This window comes from Symphalangus syndactylus, chromosome 7 (assembly GCF_028878055.3).
Source record: "Symphalangus syndactylus isolate Jambi chromosome 7, NHGRI_mSymSyn1-v2.1_pri, whole genome shotgun sequence".
Classification (NCBI taxonomy): domain Eukaryota; kingdom Metazoa; phylum Chordata; class Mammalia; order Primates; family Hylobatidae; genus Symphalangus; species Symphalangus syndactylus.
In genome coordinates, this window is record NC_072429.2 from 131,128,224 (window position 1) to 131,148,063 (window position 19,840).

The 19,840-nt window shown below is 44.7% G+C and overlaps 1 protein-coding gene across 5 annotated transcripts in view; it reads right to left on the reverse strand.

Moving 5' to 3' along the window:
• The window catches only part of KCNQ3 (potassium voltage-gated channel subfamily Q member 3), a 349,316-nt gene that overhangs the window by 54,489 nt on the left and 274,987 nt on the right, over window positions 1-19,840 (reverse strand). For all 5 annotated transcript variants that reach the window (XM_055287273.1, XM_063642990.1, XM_063642989.1 and 2 more), the window contains 2 exons: window positions 3,136-3,226; window positions 1,291-1,417 (listed from right to left, as the gene is read on the reverse strand). In XM_055287273.1, coding sequence (XP_055143248.1) covers window positions 1,291-1,417; window positions 3,136-3,226 — 218 coding nt within the window. The remainder of the gene's footprint in view (window positions 1-1,290; window positions 1,418-3,135; window positions 3,227-19,840) is intronic.

Here is a 19,840-nt window from a genome sequence, read left to right on the forward strand (position 1 = left end):
CCCCAAAACCTCAGAAGTCCAAATTAGCAGCAGGTGGGAATAGGGCAGAGATTTCAGCTGGGAGTGGGCAAGACAATGGAACTCCAGGCTGCACAGAGAGAAGCCTGGCACCTGGGACAAAGGACATGGTCCAGCTCTTCTCTGAGCTGGCTGTCCATCCCTGAAGGACTGTGTTCAGTCCTGGGAATGACTTTTCAAAAGTAAACTGAAGAATGAGTAGCATGCTCAGAGGAGAGGGAGTATGATGCTGAGAATGCATGACGTAAGGTAAGTTGAAGCCACTGATAACGTTGTTTCTTGGTAAAAGAAGACTTTTCTGGAGTGGAGAGGGGGAATAAAATGTCTAGACTCAAATACTTGAAGAGTGTCAGAGGAGTTAAAATGAGATAAATGCCTGGATGAGTGGTGAGCTCCTTGTGACTAGGGGCATGTAAGCAGAGCCAGGTGACCACTTAATGGCTGCTGCTGGGGACTGGAGCATCAGACACGACAGTAAGTTGGACTAAATGCCTTTGGAGGTCCTTCCAGCCCTGACACTCTATGATCCTGTAATTCCAACCTTCCCATGGATTTGAAGCTCCAAGACTCCTACCCGTCACTCAAGGAGATTTTGTCCTGTGACTCCATGGATTTTAGTCCACACGGGACCAACAGGTTGGTGAGAGTTTCCACCTCCTCTACTATCAAACTGCCTGCACACAAATGGAAGGATTCCAGTGACACCTCTCAAAGCAACCATTGGATTAAGAAGCAAGACCACACCTGGGTGTTAGGACAGAATCCGCTGTTTCCTGCATGACTGAAAAATGACTCAGATCTGTGATCCTCTGTTTCTATTTATGTACAATGGACATAACGTGATGCTGTAGAAGTAGATTCTCAGCCAGCAATGGTGTCACGCCTACAGCTTCCGTCCCAACCTGTCTGGAAATGTATGGGTAACTTTGATTGTCACAGTGACTGGGGGTGCTACTAGTCCAGGGACTGGGGATGCTCAATACCCTGCAACCTGCTTGCTGCTCCACAACCCAATTGCCAAGAGTTACACCCTCCCCCGCCAAATAAGAATCCCTGCCCTGTGCAGTCCTTATGATGACCAGTCACAGAAGGAGGAATTTGAGGACCCAGAAGGTTGACACTGTCCCTTCTCATCGAGGCAGCATCAGGGGCTGAGCTGGCCTCCACAGTGCCGCGTGATTTCCCAGAATAGCTGCTTAAACTTTTCTCATAGAAACAATGCCCCAAAAGAAGGGAACTGAGGAGGCTGGGAGGCTCAGGGTCAGGACTTACCCAACATGCACAGGGGCTTCCTGGCAAACTTCAGTCGGCCCCGCCAGCCTTTGTATCGGCAGCAACACCCAGCAGCCCAGATCCTCAAAGCAAACTCGGCTCCAAAGATGAAAATAGCAAATGTCTCCTGCATGGAAGAGCATATGGAGAGGCACTGATTAACCGAGACCCACTTGTCGGGAGCTGGTGATTTCTATTCGGAAGTTCTGAAGAACTCCATTTTGTGTTGTTGCTGGTTGTCTGGTTGGCAGGGATGGCTGGGCGTGGGGGCGGGGAAGGGGAACTGGGAGAACAGGTCCATCACTGCCATTGAGTTTGGAGGCCTCCTGTCTTCATTCTGATGTGCTAACTGTCCTTAATGCTGTTAAACCTGGCACAGTGATTACCTGTTCTTTTTTCTATGTTTTTCTTCCAATAGGTCAGCTTTAAAAGTCCCTTTAATGAAAGAAAAGCCCCTAAGAAGTGCAGTAGGGTTGAAAAGAGAGGTATCAGTGAAACACAATCTATTAATTCCACCCAGTGCCTGTACCTTGGCTTTGCTAATTGTGGCTAATGGTTATTAAGCCTGGCTCCTGGGCCAGGCAGCCCTCAAAGGGTTTGATAATATTATTCTCATCTTACATTTTGAGAAACTAAGGCACGGAGTAGTTAAACAAGTTTTTCAAGGCTATGAAGTGGAGAAGAAGGGATCTCAGGTTCAAGTAACTAGGCTGCAGAGCCCAGGAGCTTAAGCACTCTCCAGGACACAGGGTCCCCCTTTCCTCCTGCAACTCCCTTGATCAGACACCAACAACACCTCTGCCTCTCTCTCTTTTGTAACCTCCCTGGGCCCCCTGAGGCATTGCTGCTCCACGACAATCCCTGGAGCCTAGTTCCTGGAGTTGGGTGGTTTCCAGGGAGTTCCACACCGAGGTCTCAGCTCTGGGTCATGCCGTTGCAAACTCCTGCTCTCAGAAGGAAGTGCTGACTCTGGTGCCTCGATGGCTTGCCCAGTGTGAGAAGAAGCCTCCACTATTTTAAAACCCCTAAGTAGGGGGCCACACCACTGCCCTGTGTGCAGATGGGGCCTCACCCCATGCAGTCGGCATTGCCCTGAAGATGCAGGGCTGACTCCTAATCATGCAAGGGTATGGTCATTCAAGGGGCCAGTTGACCATTGCTGTCCTGTGGCTACAGAAGGAGCAAGCCCTTGCTACAGCCTCCTCTCAACCAGGCACTGAGACTGGGCCCAGCCCATGTCTGCATTTGCTGCTCACCTGACCTTACATTTTTTTAAGCAAGGACTTGAACAGAGTCAGGGGTACATTAGCTGACTTGCCCAAGAATTCTAACCCTGCTCTGTTTCCATCACACCACCTGATGCAGGACAGAGAGTGAAAACAAATGCAGGTTCCAGGAGGGGAGATTTAGAGGTTTCATGTATAAATGGAATTCTGTACCTGGCCTTGGAGAGAATGAGAGATTCTTGGAGTTTAGATTGTAGGATACCAGGAAGAAAAAGCAGAGACAGGTTTTAGAATGAAACAGGCCTTTGTGTTAACTTTTAGAGGATTGGGAAGCTGTATTTTATAATTTAATAACATGCATTGGTTTTTGCTTTGACTTTATTTCCCCTTCTCTCTAATGTGGAATAGCAAATCTTTACCAGGAATGCCATTCTTCACCCCACATGTGCCCATGGCGGGCCACACCAAGTAATGGAGGCTTTGCTTTTCCTTGGGCCTGGACTTGACTGGAGACTACAAGAAGCTGCAACCAGTCAGGGAGGAGTGTACCCAAGGGCAACTTCCTTTTCATCACTGTGGAAGCCCAACGAGAAGCATTTACCCCAGAATGCAATCTTACCAGTAACAGAAGCCAGTCTCCCGAGACAGTCTCATACTCCTTGAATGTGGTCAGGACAGCCAGAATCAAGCACCCCAGGACAATCAGGAACCTAGAGGGGAAGAAAGAAATAGACTAAGGAACCTTTGAGTCATGGCTTGCTTTGAGGCTAAGATGGGGAAAGGTGTCTTCCAGGATGAGGTTGCAACTTCCGCTGGACATTGACATGTGCTTTATATGCTATCCCATTCAATCTTCATGACAAACCTGCAAGGCAGGCGGAAACGATCATTCCAGTAGGCCGGGCGCGGTGGCTCACGCTTGTAATCCCAGCACTTTGGGAGGCCGAGGCGGGCGGATCACAAGGTCAGGAGATCGAGACCACGGTGAAACCCCGTCTCTACTAAAAATACAAAAAATTAGCCGGGCGTGGTGGCGGGCGCCTGTAGTCCCAGCTACTCGGAGAGGCTGAGGCAGGAGAATGGCGTGAACCCGGGAGGCGGAGCTTGCAGTGAGCCGAGATCGCGCCACTGCACTCCAGCCTGGGTGACAGAGCGAGACTCCGTCTCAAAAAAAAAAAAAAAAAAAAAAAACGATCATTCCAGTTAAACAAAACAATGTGAGAGAAGTTGACCAATGTGCATACTTTTACTTAACCAGCTACTTAGTAGAATCAGCTAGTTAGAATTTAAACTAGATCATCTGGTTCCAACCTCGAGGACATTGCTGAAAGTCCAAAAGTCAAGACAACTTTTCACAAGTCAATAAGAATATGAATTAATTAACAATGTGTTCTACACACATAGGACTGATTTAAAAATATATGAAAATGTTTTATTAGAATGAAGAAAACACAAATTTATTCTAAAGATTGAAAAATTCAGCAAAGGCTTCTGTTACCAAGTATGAATATTGTTTCCAAGTATGAATATTGTTCATTTTTACAGTCAATGGAACCTCTTTCAATTGGGGATCTTTGGAATTGTTTTTGAAATGCTAGAAAGAAGAGGAACTATCACACTGAAGGATTCAGAATGCTGGTCCTTTAAAATTCACTGAGAGGTCACCCGGTTCATGACCAGGCTCAGGCAGGAGTGAACTACAAACAATTCTTTAAGATTGTTATCTTTATAAACTGTGAGGTGCATGTGTGTGTTTGTGTGTGTGTGTGTGTGTGTGTGAGAGAGAGAGAGAGAGAGAGTGAAAGTGAGAGACAGTCCCTGTTTCATTGTTTCACCAAGGAAAATGGTTCTCCCTCTTGGTGGAGAGTCTTTGGCTTAGTTGTCAGTACCAGGTTCCCTGGGTGTCCAAGAGGGAATTTCTAAGCTAGGGTTTATGGGCGAAGCTTGGTAGTACCTACTCTAAGCTCTCCTACTCCAGGTACTCTGGTTTTCTACTCTACTTAGATTCTACCCATGCTTTTTTGGCTTTTGCTCATTCATTCATTCAATATTTAAATGGCAGATGCTGAGCATACAGAGCTGGAATTCAATGATGAATAAGCTGGATCTGTCCTCAGGAGCTCACAGTCCAGATAAACAGAAAGTTGTCTCATGGTGTGACCATAAGGACCATGATGTAAGGAGGATGGAAATGTCTCCTTCTGTCCGTGGCTGGGACCAAGTCCTGCCTCTGACCCTTAGTGATCCTGATCATATTTTCTGATCTATAAACCTGCTGTTCTTCAGACCTGAATCTTTGTGTCTCCAATCATGCCCAGGACCCTAAACAAGATCCCCAACTCCTTCTTGTGTTTGGCCATTTTATGTGAAATTCGACTGTGACCCATGTTTGATACCTGCCTCCCCTACGCCCCATATCTTCTCAGTTGATGATGATGGTGATGATGGTGGTGGTGGTGATGATGATGATGGTGGTGGTGGTGGTGATGATGGTGATGGTGGTGGTGGTGATGATGACGGTGGTGGTGATGATGGTGATGGTGGTGGTGGTGGTGATGATGGTGATGGTGGTAGTGATGGTGATGATGGTGGTGGTGATGGTGATGGTGATGATGGTGGTGGTGATGGTGATGGTGATGATGGTGATGGTGGTGGTGATGGTGATGATAGTGGTGGTGGTGGTGATGATGGTGATGGTGGTGGCGGTGGTGATGATGATGATGGTGGTGGTGATGATGGTGATGGTGGTGGTGGTGGTGATGATGGTGATGGTGGTGGTGATGGTGGTGGTGATGATGGTGATGGTGGTAGTGATGGTGATGATAGTGGTGGTGGTGGTGATGATGGTGGTGGTGGTGGTGATGATGGTGATGGTGGTGGTGATGGTGGTGGTGATGATGGTGATGGTGGTGGTGGTGGTGATGATGGTGATGGTGGTAGTGATGGTGATGATGGTGGTGGTGGTGATGGTGGTGGTGGTGGTGATGGTGATGATGGTGATGGTGGTGGTGATGATGGTGACGGTGGTGGTGGTGGTGATGATGGTGATGGTGGTGGTGATGGTGATGATGGTGATGGTGGTGGTGATGATGGTGACGGTGGTGGTGATGGTGATGATGGTGATGGTGGTGGTGATGATGGTGATGGTGGTGGTGGTGGTGATGATGGTGATGGTGGTGGTGATGATGGTGATGGTGGTGGTGGTGATGGTGATGATGGTGATGGTGGTGGTGATGGTGATGATGGTGGTGGTGGTGATGATGGTTGTGATGATAGTGGTGGTGGTGGTGGTGGTGATGATGCTGCTGGTGGTGGTGCTGATGATGGTAACAACATCAGTAACTGTTACTACAACCTCCAAAGTTAGATATGACCATTCCCATTTTAGAGATGAAGACATTCATCAAAAAGAATCACTACCATCAGGGTAACTATGTTGTCAGTAAAATGACCACAAAGCTTGGAGTCCAAGCTTAAAAGGAAGCTCTGGTGCTTTTTATGTGATTTTGAGCAGCTCATTGACTTGGCAGATCCCGGTCATCTCATCTGAGGAATGAGAATAATGAATCTGCCTAGAGCTCACCACCATGATTCTGAGGACTTCAGGAAATAATTGATGAGGGATATTGTTGAGTCAATTGTTGAGGATCATGGTGCTCTCATAGAAACATGCTCATCATTGGCCAGTCAAGCCCTTGGCAACATGCAGGAAACTTAATCACTCTCAGAAGATTCTGCAAGTCCACATTGTGATTCTCTCAAGACCTTATTTTATTCATTCATAGGCTCTGTAGAGAAGACTTTGCGTTGAATCATTTTCTCTCTCTTATGACCTGTGTGTTCTTCGACAAAATACAAAACATTTCTGCATCATGGTTTCCTTCTGTGTAAAATGAATCCAATTAAATGTCCATATCCTCCATTATTCAACGATGTAATCCATGTCAGGTGCCTGGAAAAGCTAGCCTTCAGTAAGAGTTAACTATCATTTTATTGCAACTTAATATCAATTTATTGGTGCCTCTTTTGTCCCAGACATAGTACTGGTTTTAAGGATACAAACATGAATAAAACCTATTCCTCATTATGCAAGGACTCCTTAGTTCAATGTAGAAAACAGGACAAATAATTACTGGAGAATGTGGTTGAGATTATGACCCAAGTGTTCACATGCTTTGGGAGCATCCAGAAGGGGCTGTAGCCAAGAGGTTGGAAGGAAATTCAAAGCTATGCTACAGTTGACCATATGTCCAAGTTTATCCAGGACATTCCCCATTTTATGTGTTGACCTGGAGTCTGGACCCCTAGGCCTCATCAACAACATGTACACTTGCAGGAGGTGCAAAAGTTCATGGACAAAGAACCAGGTTTGATTTTTCTTAACAAGGGATGTAGGCCTTTTATGATCTAGCCTTGCCCTCCTCACAGCCTTGTCATCTCCCGCTGCTTCCCCACACCCAGGCTCGTCATAGGAATGACAGAACTTCCTCAAATTCTCTGAGCCCATGTGCCTTCTGTCTTGATGGTCCTCTTCCCTGCCCACTTTTGCCACGTCCCCATCATTAACCTGCTAATGTCTTGGCAGCACCAGTCATGCCTTGCCTCCAGAGCCTTCCCTGATCCCAGCTGTTCTCTGCAGGCTCCCTTGTGTGATCTCATCCCTGGGATCCCAGAGCACCCTGATTCACTTCTACTCCCGCATGGACCACAACCCGTTATCATCTTGTAATTGTTTGCGTACATCATGTGCTAAATAAAACATAATGTCCCGACACCTGAAAATAGGACTCCCTTAAGGGAAGGGACTGCCTTTGCCTGGAGAAATAATTTATTGATCCAATTGAGGTAAAAGTTGCAACCCTAAAAACATGAGACTGCTAAACTACTTAGCAATAAAAATTAACCAAAAATGGCTGGGCACAGTGGCTCATGCCTGTAATCCCAGCACTTTGGGAGGCTGAAGCAGGCTGATCACCTGAGATCGGGAGTTCAAGACCAGCCTGACCAATGTGGAGAAACCCCATCTCTACAAAAAATACAAAATTAGCCAGGCATGGTGGTGCATGCCTGTAATCCCAGCTACTCGGGAGGCTGAGGCAGGAGAATCACTTGAACCTGGGAGGCGGAGGTTGCGGTGAGCCGAGATCATGCCACTGCACTCCAATCTGGGCAACAAGAGCAAAAACTCCATCTCAAAAAAAAAATTATCCAAAAATTAGAGATGGGGATTGGTGTTGAGGGATAAAAATGACAAAAAAAAAAAAAGAGAGAGAGAGAGAGAATAGGATATGGTCTAGCCACATGCTGAAGGATTTTTAAGAACAAGATTGTTTAAAATCTTAAGTTCTTGGTCCAACAATGCAAATAATCAACCACAGCCTCGTAAGTGACTTTGTTTTTAGTTGGCATCGATCTTGGTGCTGGAACCCATGGCTGGATCAGTGCATGGGGAAAGGAGACAGGTTGGTGTCCCACAGCTGAACTAATTTGGCAGGAAAAGGAGTCCTCACCTGGACTCTGAGACTTTACACAGCTCCCTGTACTTCGGATATGTATATATGAAAGATTCAAGTTGTGTGTATGGTGGGCATGCCCTAGGGTAATCTCCAATGAGTCAGGCAGTTGCATAATTGTCTTTTCTGAGTGCAAGCAGAACCTGTGACTTGCTTCTAACAGTAGAATATGCCCAAAGAGATAAGATGTTACCACTCTGTGTATCTTTTTTTTTAATATGGCAAAGGCAACTGGATAGTCATGCCTGTGATTGTTACATTATATGAGACTCTGCCATTGCATTCTGGAGCTAGAGATTCTCCTGCTGGTCTTGATGTGAGCTGCTGTTTTGAAAGGCCTGTGAGAGCTATGTGGCAAGGAACTGTGGGATCCTTGGACTTGAGAGCAGCCCCTGGCTGATGACCAACCAGCATGAAAGTGGGACCTGTCCTGGAAGTGCAAGGATCAACAATCATGGGATACTGGGGAGTCCTCCCACAAGGTCCAGAGAGGAACACATCCCAGCCAACTCCATGACTGCTGCTTCGCGAGATGCTCAGCAGAGAACCCAGTTAAGCCATGCTCAGACCCTTCATGAAAACTGAGATTAAAAAATTGTATGTTGTCGTTAAGCCACTAAGTTAGAGGCAACTTGTTATGCAGCAATAGAAAACTAATACCATGTGGAATGGGAATCTGCACCGAGTGCATCTCACTTTTATAGAGCAGGGTAGCCCAAGGGAGGTCTGGGCTGCATGTGTGCATTTGCTCTATTAGACTCTACTCCTGGAGGGCAGAGACTATGTCTTGTTCCTCTCCGTATCTCAGTGAATAGCTCAAACCTGGCACTTAATAAGAACCAACATATGATTAGAGAATGAACACAAACAATTTCAGCGATTAGCAATGGCTTTGTTGTTGAAATTAAAGGTAAGGGATATAAGGTGAACTTGGAGAGACAGGCTGGGAGCACGATATGAAAGATGTTGTAGATCAAATGAAGAGTTTGAGCTTTATTCTGCGGAAGCTTTTTTTTTTAAAGATACATGGTCTCACTCTGTCACCCGGGTGGGAAGGCAGTGGTGTGATCACAGCTCACTGTAACCTCTTAACTCCTGGGCTCAAGTGATCCTCCCATCTCAGCCTCCCAAGTAGCTGGGACTACAGGTGTGCACCACCACCCATGGTTAATTTTGTTTCTATAGAGACGGGGTCTTGTTATGTTGCCCAGGCTGGCCTTGAACACCTAGACTCAAAAGATCCTCCTTCTTTAGCCTCTCAAAGTATGGAGATCAGAGACATGAGCTTTTGTGCCCAGCCTAGAAGATCTATCTACCTATCTACCCACACCCATACATATATATGTATCTCTCTCTCTCTCTCTATATATATATATATATAAAATATATGGATGGATATATAGATGGATATAATAGAAAGATGGATGTGTGTGTGCGTGTGTGTGTGTGTGTGTGTGTGTGTATCTCCATATCTCTGTCTCTATCTGTAATCTCTATCCAAAGACAGGTCTCTGCCAGGACAGCAGTCAAGACGACGTTATCATGAGCTGACCAGAGAGGAGGAGGGTGCGCTGGATAGATGACAAGGGTCCCATGAGACAGCATCCTCCTGTGTGGTCCTGGCAGGAGTTGTGACTAATGGGATATAAAGATCGAGCAAGAGGAGCACTCGGAGGGTCTTGTGATGGGAAGAAAGTGGACAATGTGCTGTTCGCAGACATCAAGAAGCTGTGCAGTGCGGCCAGCAGGACCGTGAAGATAAGAAGCTACTTGCGGACCTGCTGCACTGGTCCAAGTGGAAATCTCCATCCGGCTGACTGAAATCTAAATTTAAGGCTTAGGACAAAGGTCGGGGCTGAATAGCTAACTCTCTTTCAGCTCCCGTTGTCTGATTTTAGAGCCAGGAGAAGGGATAATTCCGCCTGGACCAATCACCAAAATGCAGTTTCCGCTGAGTTCCCATCCGCAGGGAGTCTGCAGAGCCCAGCTTTGGCCAGGAGGGGGCAGCAGAGGCCCGGCCTAGCCCCGCGCTTCTCACGCCTCACCAGCAACCGCAGGAACCCACTTTCTAAGACAGGAGAACAATCATTAATTTATACAGCTAAAATAATCAAGGAAACCCTCCTTAACCTGAGAAGAGGAAACGCTCCTTAGTTTCTTGCATATTTCAATTTACCCTTAACATATGAACTTGATTTCAGACGGAGACCACATTATCAGTCCCACTGATGGACAAGGATGTGGCGCTGAACGTGGGGCTAGAGATTCTCCTGGGGGTCTTGACGTGAGAGCCGCCCCCAGCTGCTTTCTTCCTGGTTTTCTGCTTCTCTTCCTGTTTTGGTTTCCTCTCTCTCCATTCTCACCAATTATCCCTGTTCTTCCTTTTCTTCTGTCCTTAGTCACTTCAGTGTCTTTCTCTATAGTCTGGTGTTTTCTGTTTGTTTGTTTGTTTGTTTGTTTGCTTTTTGTTTTTTTGTTTTTGAGACAGAATCTCGCTGTGTCACCCAGGCTGGAGTGCAGTGACGTAATCTCCACTCACTGCAACCTCTGCCTTCCGGGTTCAAGCAATTCTTCTGCCTCAGTCTCCCAAAGAGCTGGGATTACAGGCATGCACCACGATGCCTGGCCAATTTCTTGTATTTTTAAGACGAGATTTCACCATTTTGGTCAGGCTGGTCTCGAACTCCTGATAACAGGTGGTCCACCTGACTTGGCCTTGGAAAGTGCTGGGATTACAGGTGTGAGCCACAGCACCAGGTCTTTCTCCATAGTCTTGACTGTTTCCTTTCATCTGCTCTTCTCTTACTGCCCTGGCATTCCTGAGTCCTTTTCCTCTCCTTCTCCTGCATCCTTTCCTCCACTGCTCCTCTCCTCTCTTGTTCCTCCTTCCTCTGCACCTTGCCCACCACTTCTCCCTCTCTTCTACACCCCACAGGAGTGAGCGAGGGTTTGCGGCCAGGAGTCCTGTGGAGAGCCAATAGCAGCCTTCTGTCTGCAGCATCCAGGCTGTCTTTGCAAACAATTCCAGTCAAGGTCAACAGTCACGAATATGCCCTTAAATCAGTCTCCATCGCCTCCATGCTTCCACCCTCGGTATTCTTTCCTCACCTTCGGCCATCTTCCATCCAAGCCCAGGTTGGGGAGGGCAAAAGGGAACTGACACAAGGAAGCCTGCTTTGTAGCTGCACGTGGCTCTAAAGTGTCAGATGCATGGGCCTCAGGACAGGAACCAGTGTGAGCTGTCCAGGCCCACTGGATACCTAACTTCTGTCAGGCAGCAGGCAAGGAAGGCTTTTGCAGATGCAGATGTGAGGGATGACCACAGTGGTACCAGGAAAACCCTGACGCCTCTTCTCATCCATGTCTGGCATCCATTTATAGACTCCAAAGCTGAGCCTGCTGGAAGTAAGAGGCAAGTTTTCCAGCCAAACATCCCCTCACAGGCTTCATTCACAGTGAGACAAACACGGTGAAAACATTGATGCAGGAATTTTTTCATATATCATTTTCTCTTTTACTCCTGAGAGCAACACTGCGAGGAAGGGGACTATCATTTTATTTGTATCCCCATGTTACAGATGGGGAACTCAGCCTCCAAGCTCAGGCAGAGGGACACAAAGGGAGTGAGAAGTCAGACACTGTGCTGAGAGCACTGGGGCCTTGGAAGAGAATCTGCAGAGAATGAGATGTGGTCAGAGCCAGAGGGCGAGCGGGGAAGGCAGCCTGGCCTGCTGCTCTCAGTTCAGCTGGGAGAAGTAAATGTCTTCCCTTCTCTTCCTCTGGAGTCTGACATTTGGCAGAGAAAATCTCAGTAACATTCCAGATAGCTCCCAGATACCCCTGCTGGCTCCTGCTCTAATTACAGCTGTCAATGGACAGCTTTCAGAGCATCTGTAGCCCTCAAGATGTCCTAGAAGGCAGCACTAGACTCTCTTTCTTAGAATCCTTGTCTGTCTGCCATTGAATAGCAATGCACAGAAACATTTTTCCTAGCTAGGTGAAGGCAGAAGTGAATTGTCTAAAAGACAGGCATTGCTACCTCATAGTTAGCTGCACCTGTCCTAACCCTTGGCCACCATTACTGATCTTCGATCTTAAGAAGGAGACATAACCTTAAAAGGCAGTGACAGACCTCAAACTGCGTGAGGATCCTGCTGACCCTCAATTGAAAAGCCTCAGATGTAAAGCACTCACTGTGCGCCAGGGGTTTCTTTATTTTCTATGAGTCAGCCCCAAAAAGGGTGTTTGAGTCATCTCCTAATGAGAACTGTTCCATCTACTAAGAACAGGGTTGACAAATCATTTTTATCTTGAAAACCCACTAGTATGGATTGGTTAAGGCTGCCAGGAATGCGGTTTTGAAAAGAGTCCAGATTGCAGCCAAGTTAACTGGGGGGAAATGCCATTATTGATTCGTGATGTCTGTCACAGGTGCAGGAAAAGACCAACCATTTGCCATTCCCTTGGAACCCAGACATGAGAACATAAGTCAGAGCTAAAATCGTTTTTCTAAATCTTCCTCTTCCTGATTTGACTCGTGCCAAGCTCTTTCAAAAATTTGATTAGCTGGAAATTTCAGGAAACCTTAAGAAGGACCTATTATTCTTTCATCTAACAGAAAGGAAATTTGTACATCAGAGTTCTGAGTGATTTGCTTATGGCTACAAAATAACTCCCTGCAGAGCCAGAAAGAGGATTCTGGTCTCTCAACTCCCAGCCTGCTGCATCCTCCACTGTGCCACTTTCTACTTTATCTCTGGTAAATCAAAGAGTGAATCTTTATGGACACTTGTGCTATTCTTTTACCTGATTACAACCTGTCCACTTCTGCCGAGCCCCACCAACAGCAGGGCAAAAGGCTAAATACCATATACCAAGGTCATTCAGGGAATTAAAACAAAACTGATGTATTCATCTTCTCTTTTGAGAGTTGACCGCTGTTTTTCTTCATTTAACATTTATACTTTTTCTCTCTCCAAATATGCCATGTGCTTACTTACCGATGAGGTGTTAGGCACTATAAACCATGTTGGCAAATGTCAGACTTTTATAAAACACATAAAAAAGTACAAGGAATAATTTTGAAATCATTCAAAATAATTCCATCTCTTGATACTATCTTAAAAGTTGCAAAACTCTCAACTATTTAATAGAAGAGCACGGGAGGCAGATAAACACCCTGCGTTGTGAGGCTGCATTTCAGGGTCAGCAACTTGACGCAGCTGAGCCAGGCCATGGCAGATATCCTCATGTCCCCTTAGGGGGCCTTCAGTGCTACTCAGCCATCTGAGCTGGAAAGAGGCAGCAAGAGCTGTCGGTGAGCAGAAGAAAGCACAGGAGAGGGTACTGGAAGAGTGTGCCCTTCACCATGTAGTCATCGGTACATGCTTTCCAGTACCATTTTTCTAAGCAAGGATACTGATTATGCCAAACCCCTGTCTAAATACAGCTGTGGGCTCCTCATATCCATTACAGGGAAAAGTTCCAACTCTTTAGAAAGGTAAACCAGGTTCCCCCAAATCAGATCACATCATGAAAGAAAGGATTAATAACATGACTCAACTGTATGCTGTCTACGAGAGACTCACTTTAGATCCAAAGATACAAATAGGTTGACAGTGAAAAGATAGAAAATGCTATTCCTCGCAAACAGGAACCAAAATAGAGCTGGGGTGGCTATAGTAATATTAGACTTTAAAATGGACTTCAAGACAAAAATTGTTACAAGACACAAAAGAGTACATTATCTGTTGATGAAAGGGTCAATCCATTAAGAAGACATTATAATTATAAACATGTGCATACCTAATATGCACCTAATAGATCTCCAGATACCTAATAGATCTCCAAAATATATTAGTTTTCTTTCCTAAGCTTACTTCTTCATTCTTTCTCCCTCCAGTCACATCAAACTTACAATTTCGTCAAAATGTGGCAGGCCTTTCAAAATTCGGTTCTTCTCCATCATGTTTTCTCTCCCTCATCCAAATGACTCCTCCTTTCTACTCTTTAAGGCTCAGCTCAAATGTCACCTCCTCTATTAATTCATTTATTCAATAAAATATTTACTGATCATTCATTATATGCCAAGAGTTAGGAACAGACATTCCATTGTCCCCTAGGAGCTAATTGTTCATCTTCTCTTGTTCACCAGTCAACATTAGAAAAATCCTTTTGTGCATTCGTGTAGGATTTTGTTCTTATCTCCTCATAGAATCCACCCATTCCTTGACATGCACTTACCATTCTAGACCCTGGGCATTCAATGATGAACAGAGTACACCACTTTGTGCTTGCGCCCCGTGCCTCTGTGTTCTCTTGTAGGCCAATCTGGAGAAGCAGAGCTGCTACAATTTTCCTCTTGGGATCACAGTGCCCAACCCAAAGGATTGGCTGAAGAAACTACACATCTCAGATCTATTTCCAGTTCTGCCGTTTACTCACTGTAGGAGCTTGGGGAAGTTCTTTCCTCTCCTCAGATTTCAGTGCCTACATCTGTGAAATGAAGGAATTAAAGCAGATGGTACCCAAGGCCTGTCAGGGCTGTTGTCATGGGTCCATCCTTTCAGCCAATAACCCTGGTGGGAGGGTCTGGAAAGGCTTTCAAAGATAAATAGACTTGATTTCAGACCTCAGCTTTGCCACTTAGCACCTAAGGGATTGTTTCCTCATCTGTAAACAGGGATGAAAATAGCTCCTAATTCAGGGATGTTGTGAAAATAAATGCTCACAGACTACACAGTGCTGTGCTTGGCACAGCACACAGGGCTGATATGTCTTAACTATTGCAAGAGTGAATTTTAGTTCAGATGGGTGAGGCCAGTGACTGTGTCCCACCATGGCTCATGGAATTTTTTTTTTTTTTTTTTTGCCATTTTATGAGACGTGGGATTCCTTTATTTAGAATGAGCAAATCAACTAAAAATTTGTAGAACCCCTAGCAAGATGATATTCCAGTTCCCTCACACACTGTCTCTTTCCCCCTCGATTCCAGTCTGAGTAACCATTTGTCTATTTCTGAAGACCTCCTTTTTGTCAGTATTCCCAGATTCATCCAACCTGCTCTACGCATGCCATATTTGGGTGGGTGATGGTTGTGGTGGAGGCTTCTGCCTAGGATAGGGTTCTCAGCCTTCACCAGGCCAAGCAGCTCTGTGCCATGCCTATGTCCTCCTCCACACTAACACTGTCATCAGCTAAAATATACAACAGCCCCATTAACACTGCCTCCAACACCTTCTCTCTATCCCTGTTCTCCTTTGACACTTGCATATAAAAGCAATGCTAGTCAAGCTCTGGCAAGTCACATTCCTTTCTCCCTGCAGGCTAGAGAAAAGCCATTAGCTAGGAACTTCCAGGTCCACATGATCCTCTGGCCACACTGAGTGGGCAGGCACAGTGGGAATCTGAGCCAAGCAAGAAGAGAGAAAGAGTCCATCTCCAGATGTTTTCCCTTTTTTCTCCAGGACAAACCATGTCTCTGATATATCCTGGGATGCTAAGGTCAATCTGGTCACATTTAATTTGTCATTTGTGGCATGCTTTCTATGTATCAGGCATACTAGGGACCGAAGTATTTGCCTTCTCTTGTGGACTGAGGTCTCATCACTAACAAAGCATTTTATTAAACATCCAAAAGTTTCATGCCAGGGTAATAGGTACTACAAAGTGATGTGAGGTTTCACTTTAAGCATCTTCATGTTGCAAGTACCTGCCATGTTTCCCTCATAAACTGGTACCAAAAAGGAAAAGAGTAAATATTTCAGAGTCCAGTTGTGGCAAGTACACCCTAAAATGGCTCTCAGTGATCTTTGCCTTCTGCTCATCACATTCTTAGGTAATTCCCTCTGCTTAAAGTTGGCTGGGACGTGTGCCTTGTTTCCAGTCAATAGACTACAGTAAAGGGTGTCAATTCTGTGATTAGGTTACAAAAAATTTCAACTTCTGTCTTACAAGTAGACTGTCTCTCTTGCTGGCTTTGAAGCTGCTGTGCTAGAGAAGCCCATGTGGTATAGAACCAAATGTGGCCCCTGGCCAACAACCACAGAAGAAAGCTTGGAAGAGAATCCTTCCTCAGTTGAGCCTTCAGATGAGCCCCCAGCACTGGCCAACACTAATTGTAGCCTTTGTGAGGGACCCTGAACAGAAGACCCAGGTAAGCTATGATTGGACTCCTGATCCACAGAAAGTGGGAGATAATAAATGTGTGTTGTGTTTAGCTAAGTTTTATGGCAGTTTGTTATGCAGGAATAGATAACTAATACTAGTTTGCCAGGATCTGAATCTTAGCTCACCATTTAGCAACATGACGATCTTTGGCAGGTTTATTTTTCCAAAGTTCAATTTCCTATCTATAAAACAGGAGTAACGGCCGAGTACAGTGGCTCATGCCTGTAATCCCAACACTTTGGGAGCTGAGGTGGGTGGATCACGAGGTCAGGAGTTCGAGTTCCACCCTGGCCAACACAATGAAACCTCATCTTTACTAAAAATACAAAAATTAGCTGGTCATGGTGGCGGGTGCCTGCAATCCCAGCTACTTGGGAGGCTGAGGCAAGAGAATAGCTTGAACCCAGGAGGCAGAGGTTGCAGTGAGCCAAGATCATGCCACTGCACTCCAGCCTGAGCAACAAAACTGGACTTCATCTCAAAAAACAAAAACCAGAAAAACAGGAGTAACGTATTAAGGTATCTCTGTTATCTTAATATTCCTTATTTCAGTCTTCTTAGTTAAGAGTTTGCACAGGACAGCAAAAACATTTACAACCAAAGGCACTACCCTAATGAAGTCTCCATGCAAACATCCTTGACAATATCACAGCAACCTATACCCTGGGTACGTCATGGCTTTGCAGGTCAGTCTCTGCCTCACCATCAGATACACCATTCAGTAGTACAACATGAACCACTTGCAAAGCAAAAAGGCAAAGTTTACAAAAGATGCAGGATTTCACAAAGTTGATAGAAATGATGATGGAAAGCTGTTTTAAATACAGCAAGGCCATTGACAAGTGACGATCTTGCAAGAAAAAAAAAAACAACTAATTGATACTTTAAAGGATTAAAAACTTCAACCAATCCTACCCCTAAATGTTGGGAAAATAAAATGTACAGTCATATTGTATTAAATAGTTTGACATTAAGAACATATCCCCTTGGGCCAGGCGTGGTGGCTCACGCCTGTAATCCCAGCACTTTGGGAGGCCGAGGCGGGTGGATCACAAGGTCAGGAGATCGAGACCATCCTGGCTAACACGGTGAAACCCCGGGCATTTCACCGTCGCTAACACAGTGAAAATTAGATGGGCGTGATGGCGGGCACCTGTAGTCCCAGCTACTTGGGAGGCTGAGGCAGGAGAATGGTGTGAACCCAGGAGACGGAGCTTGCAGCGAGCCGAGATCACGCCACTGCACTCCAGCCTGGGCGACAGAGCGAGACTCTGTCTCAAAAAAAAAAAAAAAAAGAACATATCCCCCAATTAATACCTGAGTAAGTTGTTCATTCTAAAAATTAGAGCACAGTTGCAATTATAACCTAAATTTTTGTTAAGTGTGAGATACAATAAACACATTTTTGTGTTTTAATAATTTTTTAAAGACAAAGTACTAATATGAACTTTTTGTCTTCCCTCTTTGGTATGAAGTATTGGTTCTCGTTTTCAATAGGCTCCTCTTAAGTAGGTTTTTATTGATTCCTATTAACTGTGGAATAAAAGGTTTCCTCTAAATCTACCTCGTGGGATAATCAAATGGATTAAAAGAGTATCATTTAAAGTGTAAATGTGGGTGAGGTGCGGTGGCTCATGTCTGTAATCCCAGCACTTTTGGAAGCCTGTGTGAGTGGATGACCTGAGGTCAGGAGTTCGACACCAGCCTGGCCAACATGCTGAAACACTGTCTCTACTAAAAATACCAAAATTAGCCAGGTGTGATGGCAGGCACCTGTAATCTCAGCTACTCGGGAGGCTGAGGTAGGAGAATCACTTGAACCTGGGAAGCTGAGGTTGGAGTGAGCCGAGATCGTGCCACTGCACTCCAGCCTGGGTGATAGAGCAAGACTCAGTCTCCAAAAAAAAAAAAAAAAAAAAAGTGTAAATGTGTAAAAGTGCCTAAAAATTCTAGTACATAGTGGGCACTTATCAAATGCTAGTTTTTTACCTTGTTCCTTCTTATCGTATAATCATAGAAAATACTCCAAAATTGACTCAATACATGTAGGAACAAAAATAAACCGTCTTTAAAAACTTCCATATTCTGGAAATGGGGAAAGAAAATCATACCTATAAATAACACAGACAAATCTATATCTATTTCTAGATCCATATATATATATATATATGTTTATATCGATATCATATCCCTATCCATCAATAAATCCACAAATGTATAAGATAGAGGTAGGTTTTAACCACCTAACCCAGGTGTTAGCAAACTATGGCATTCTGCTCATTTTTGTAAATAAATTTTTATTATGCCACTGCATTTGTTTAATTATCGTCCATGGTTGCTTTTGTGATGGAGCAGAAGACCTGAATAGTTGCAACAGAGATGGTCTGGCCTATAAAGCTTATACTATTCACTACCTTGCTTATTAAGAACAAGTTTGCCAACTCCTGATCTAAACTATGAGCCAAGGGCAATTTAATTCACTCAGCACCACCTGAAGACACGTTACGTGTCTAATATTGTACAGAAAAAAAAATTTAAAACTTAAATATAGGGGACCTAATCTAAAAAAACACCCCTGTTGCGTTAGATACTGGAGCATTTAAAATGATTAGAGGAATAAAATAGAGGAATACACAGGTTTTATGGAGGTCTCTTTAAAGAAATTAATATAAATTACGAATAAAATTAGCTTAGGGCCTGCAGTTTAAGCTTCTTTAGTACTGTGATAAATCTGCCTCTGGAAACATCTATTTAAGTTTCATGATATGTTATCATGCGTTTCTTCCTGACTGCCTCATCGTCTCCTTAGTGGTTTTTAACTAAGTCAACAACGTTGTTTGAACTCACGGTTGCTGCCCCAGGTGCATGTTTTTGGATAGCGTGTCTTAATCCTTTTTCGGTTGCTATAACAGAGTATCAGAGACTGAGATTATTTTATAAACAACAGAATTTTATCTAAGAAGCCCATGAGTGTGGTGTGAGCATTTGGTGAGAGCCTTCTTGTCATGTCATAACATGGCAGAAGGTATCACATAGCTAGAGGGCAGGTGAGCAAGACAGTAAGAGGGGGCCAAACTCACATTTATAAGAAACCCACTCTTGCAATAACAAACACACACCTCTAAGATAGTGGCATTGACATATTTATGAAGGCAGAGCCGCCCTGACCTCATCACCACATAAAGGTCCCACATTTCTCAACACTGTTGCATTGGGGATTACATTTCCAAAACAAGAACTTCAGGGGACACATTCACTTCATATTGTGCCACCCTTTACTTGCCAAATTCATGTCCTTTTCACATGCAAATTACATTCATTCTATCCCAATAGCCCTCAAAGTCTTTAACTCTTTCCAGTATCAACTCAAAAATCCAAAATCTGGAGTCTCATTTAAATCAGACATGGGTGAGTGAGACTCACGGCGCAATTCATCCTGAGGCATATACCTCTCCAGCTGTGAGTCTGTGGAATCAAACTAGTTATCTGTTCCCAAAATGCAATGGGGGGACAGGCACAAGATACATACTCCCATTCCGAAAAGAAAAAATAGGCAAGAAGAAAAAAATTAAAGGCCTCAAAGAAGTCCAAAACTCAACAGCACAGACATTAAACATTAAGATAAGACTCCGGAATAATCCT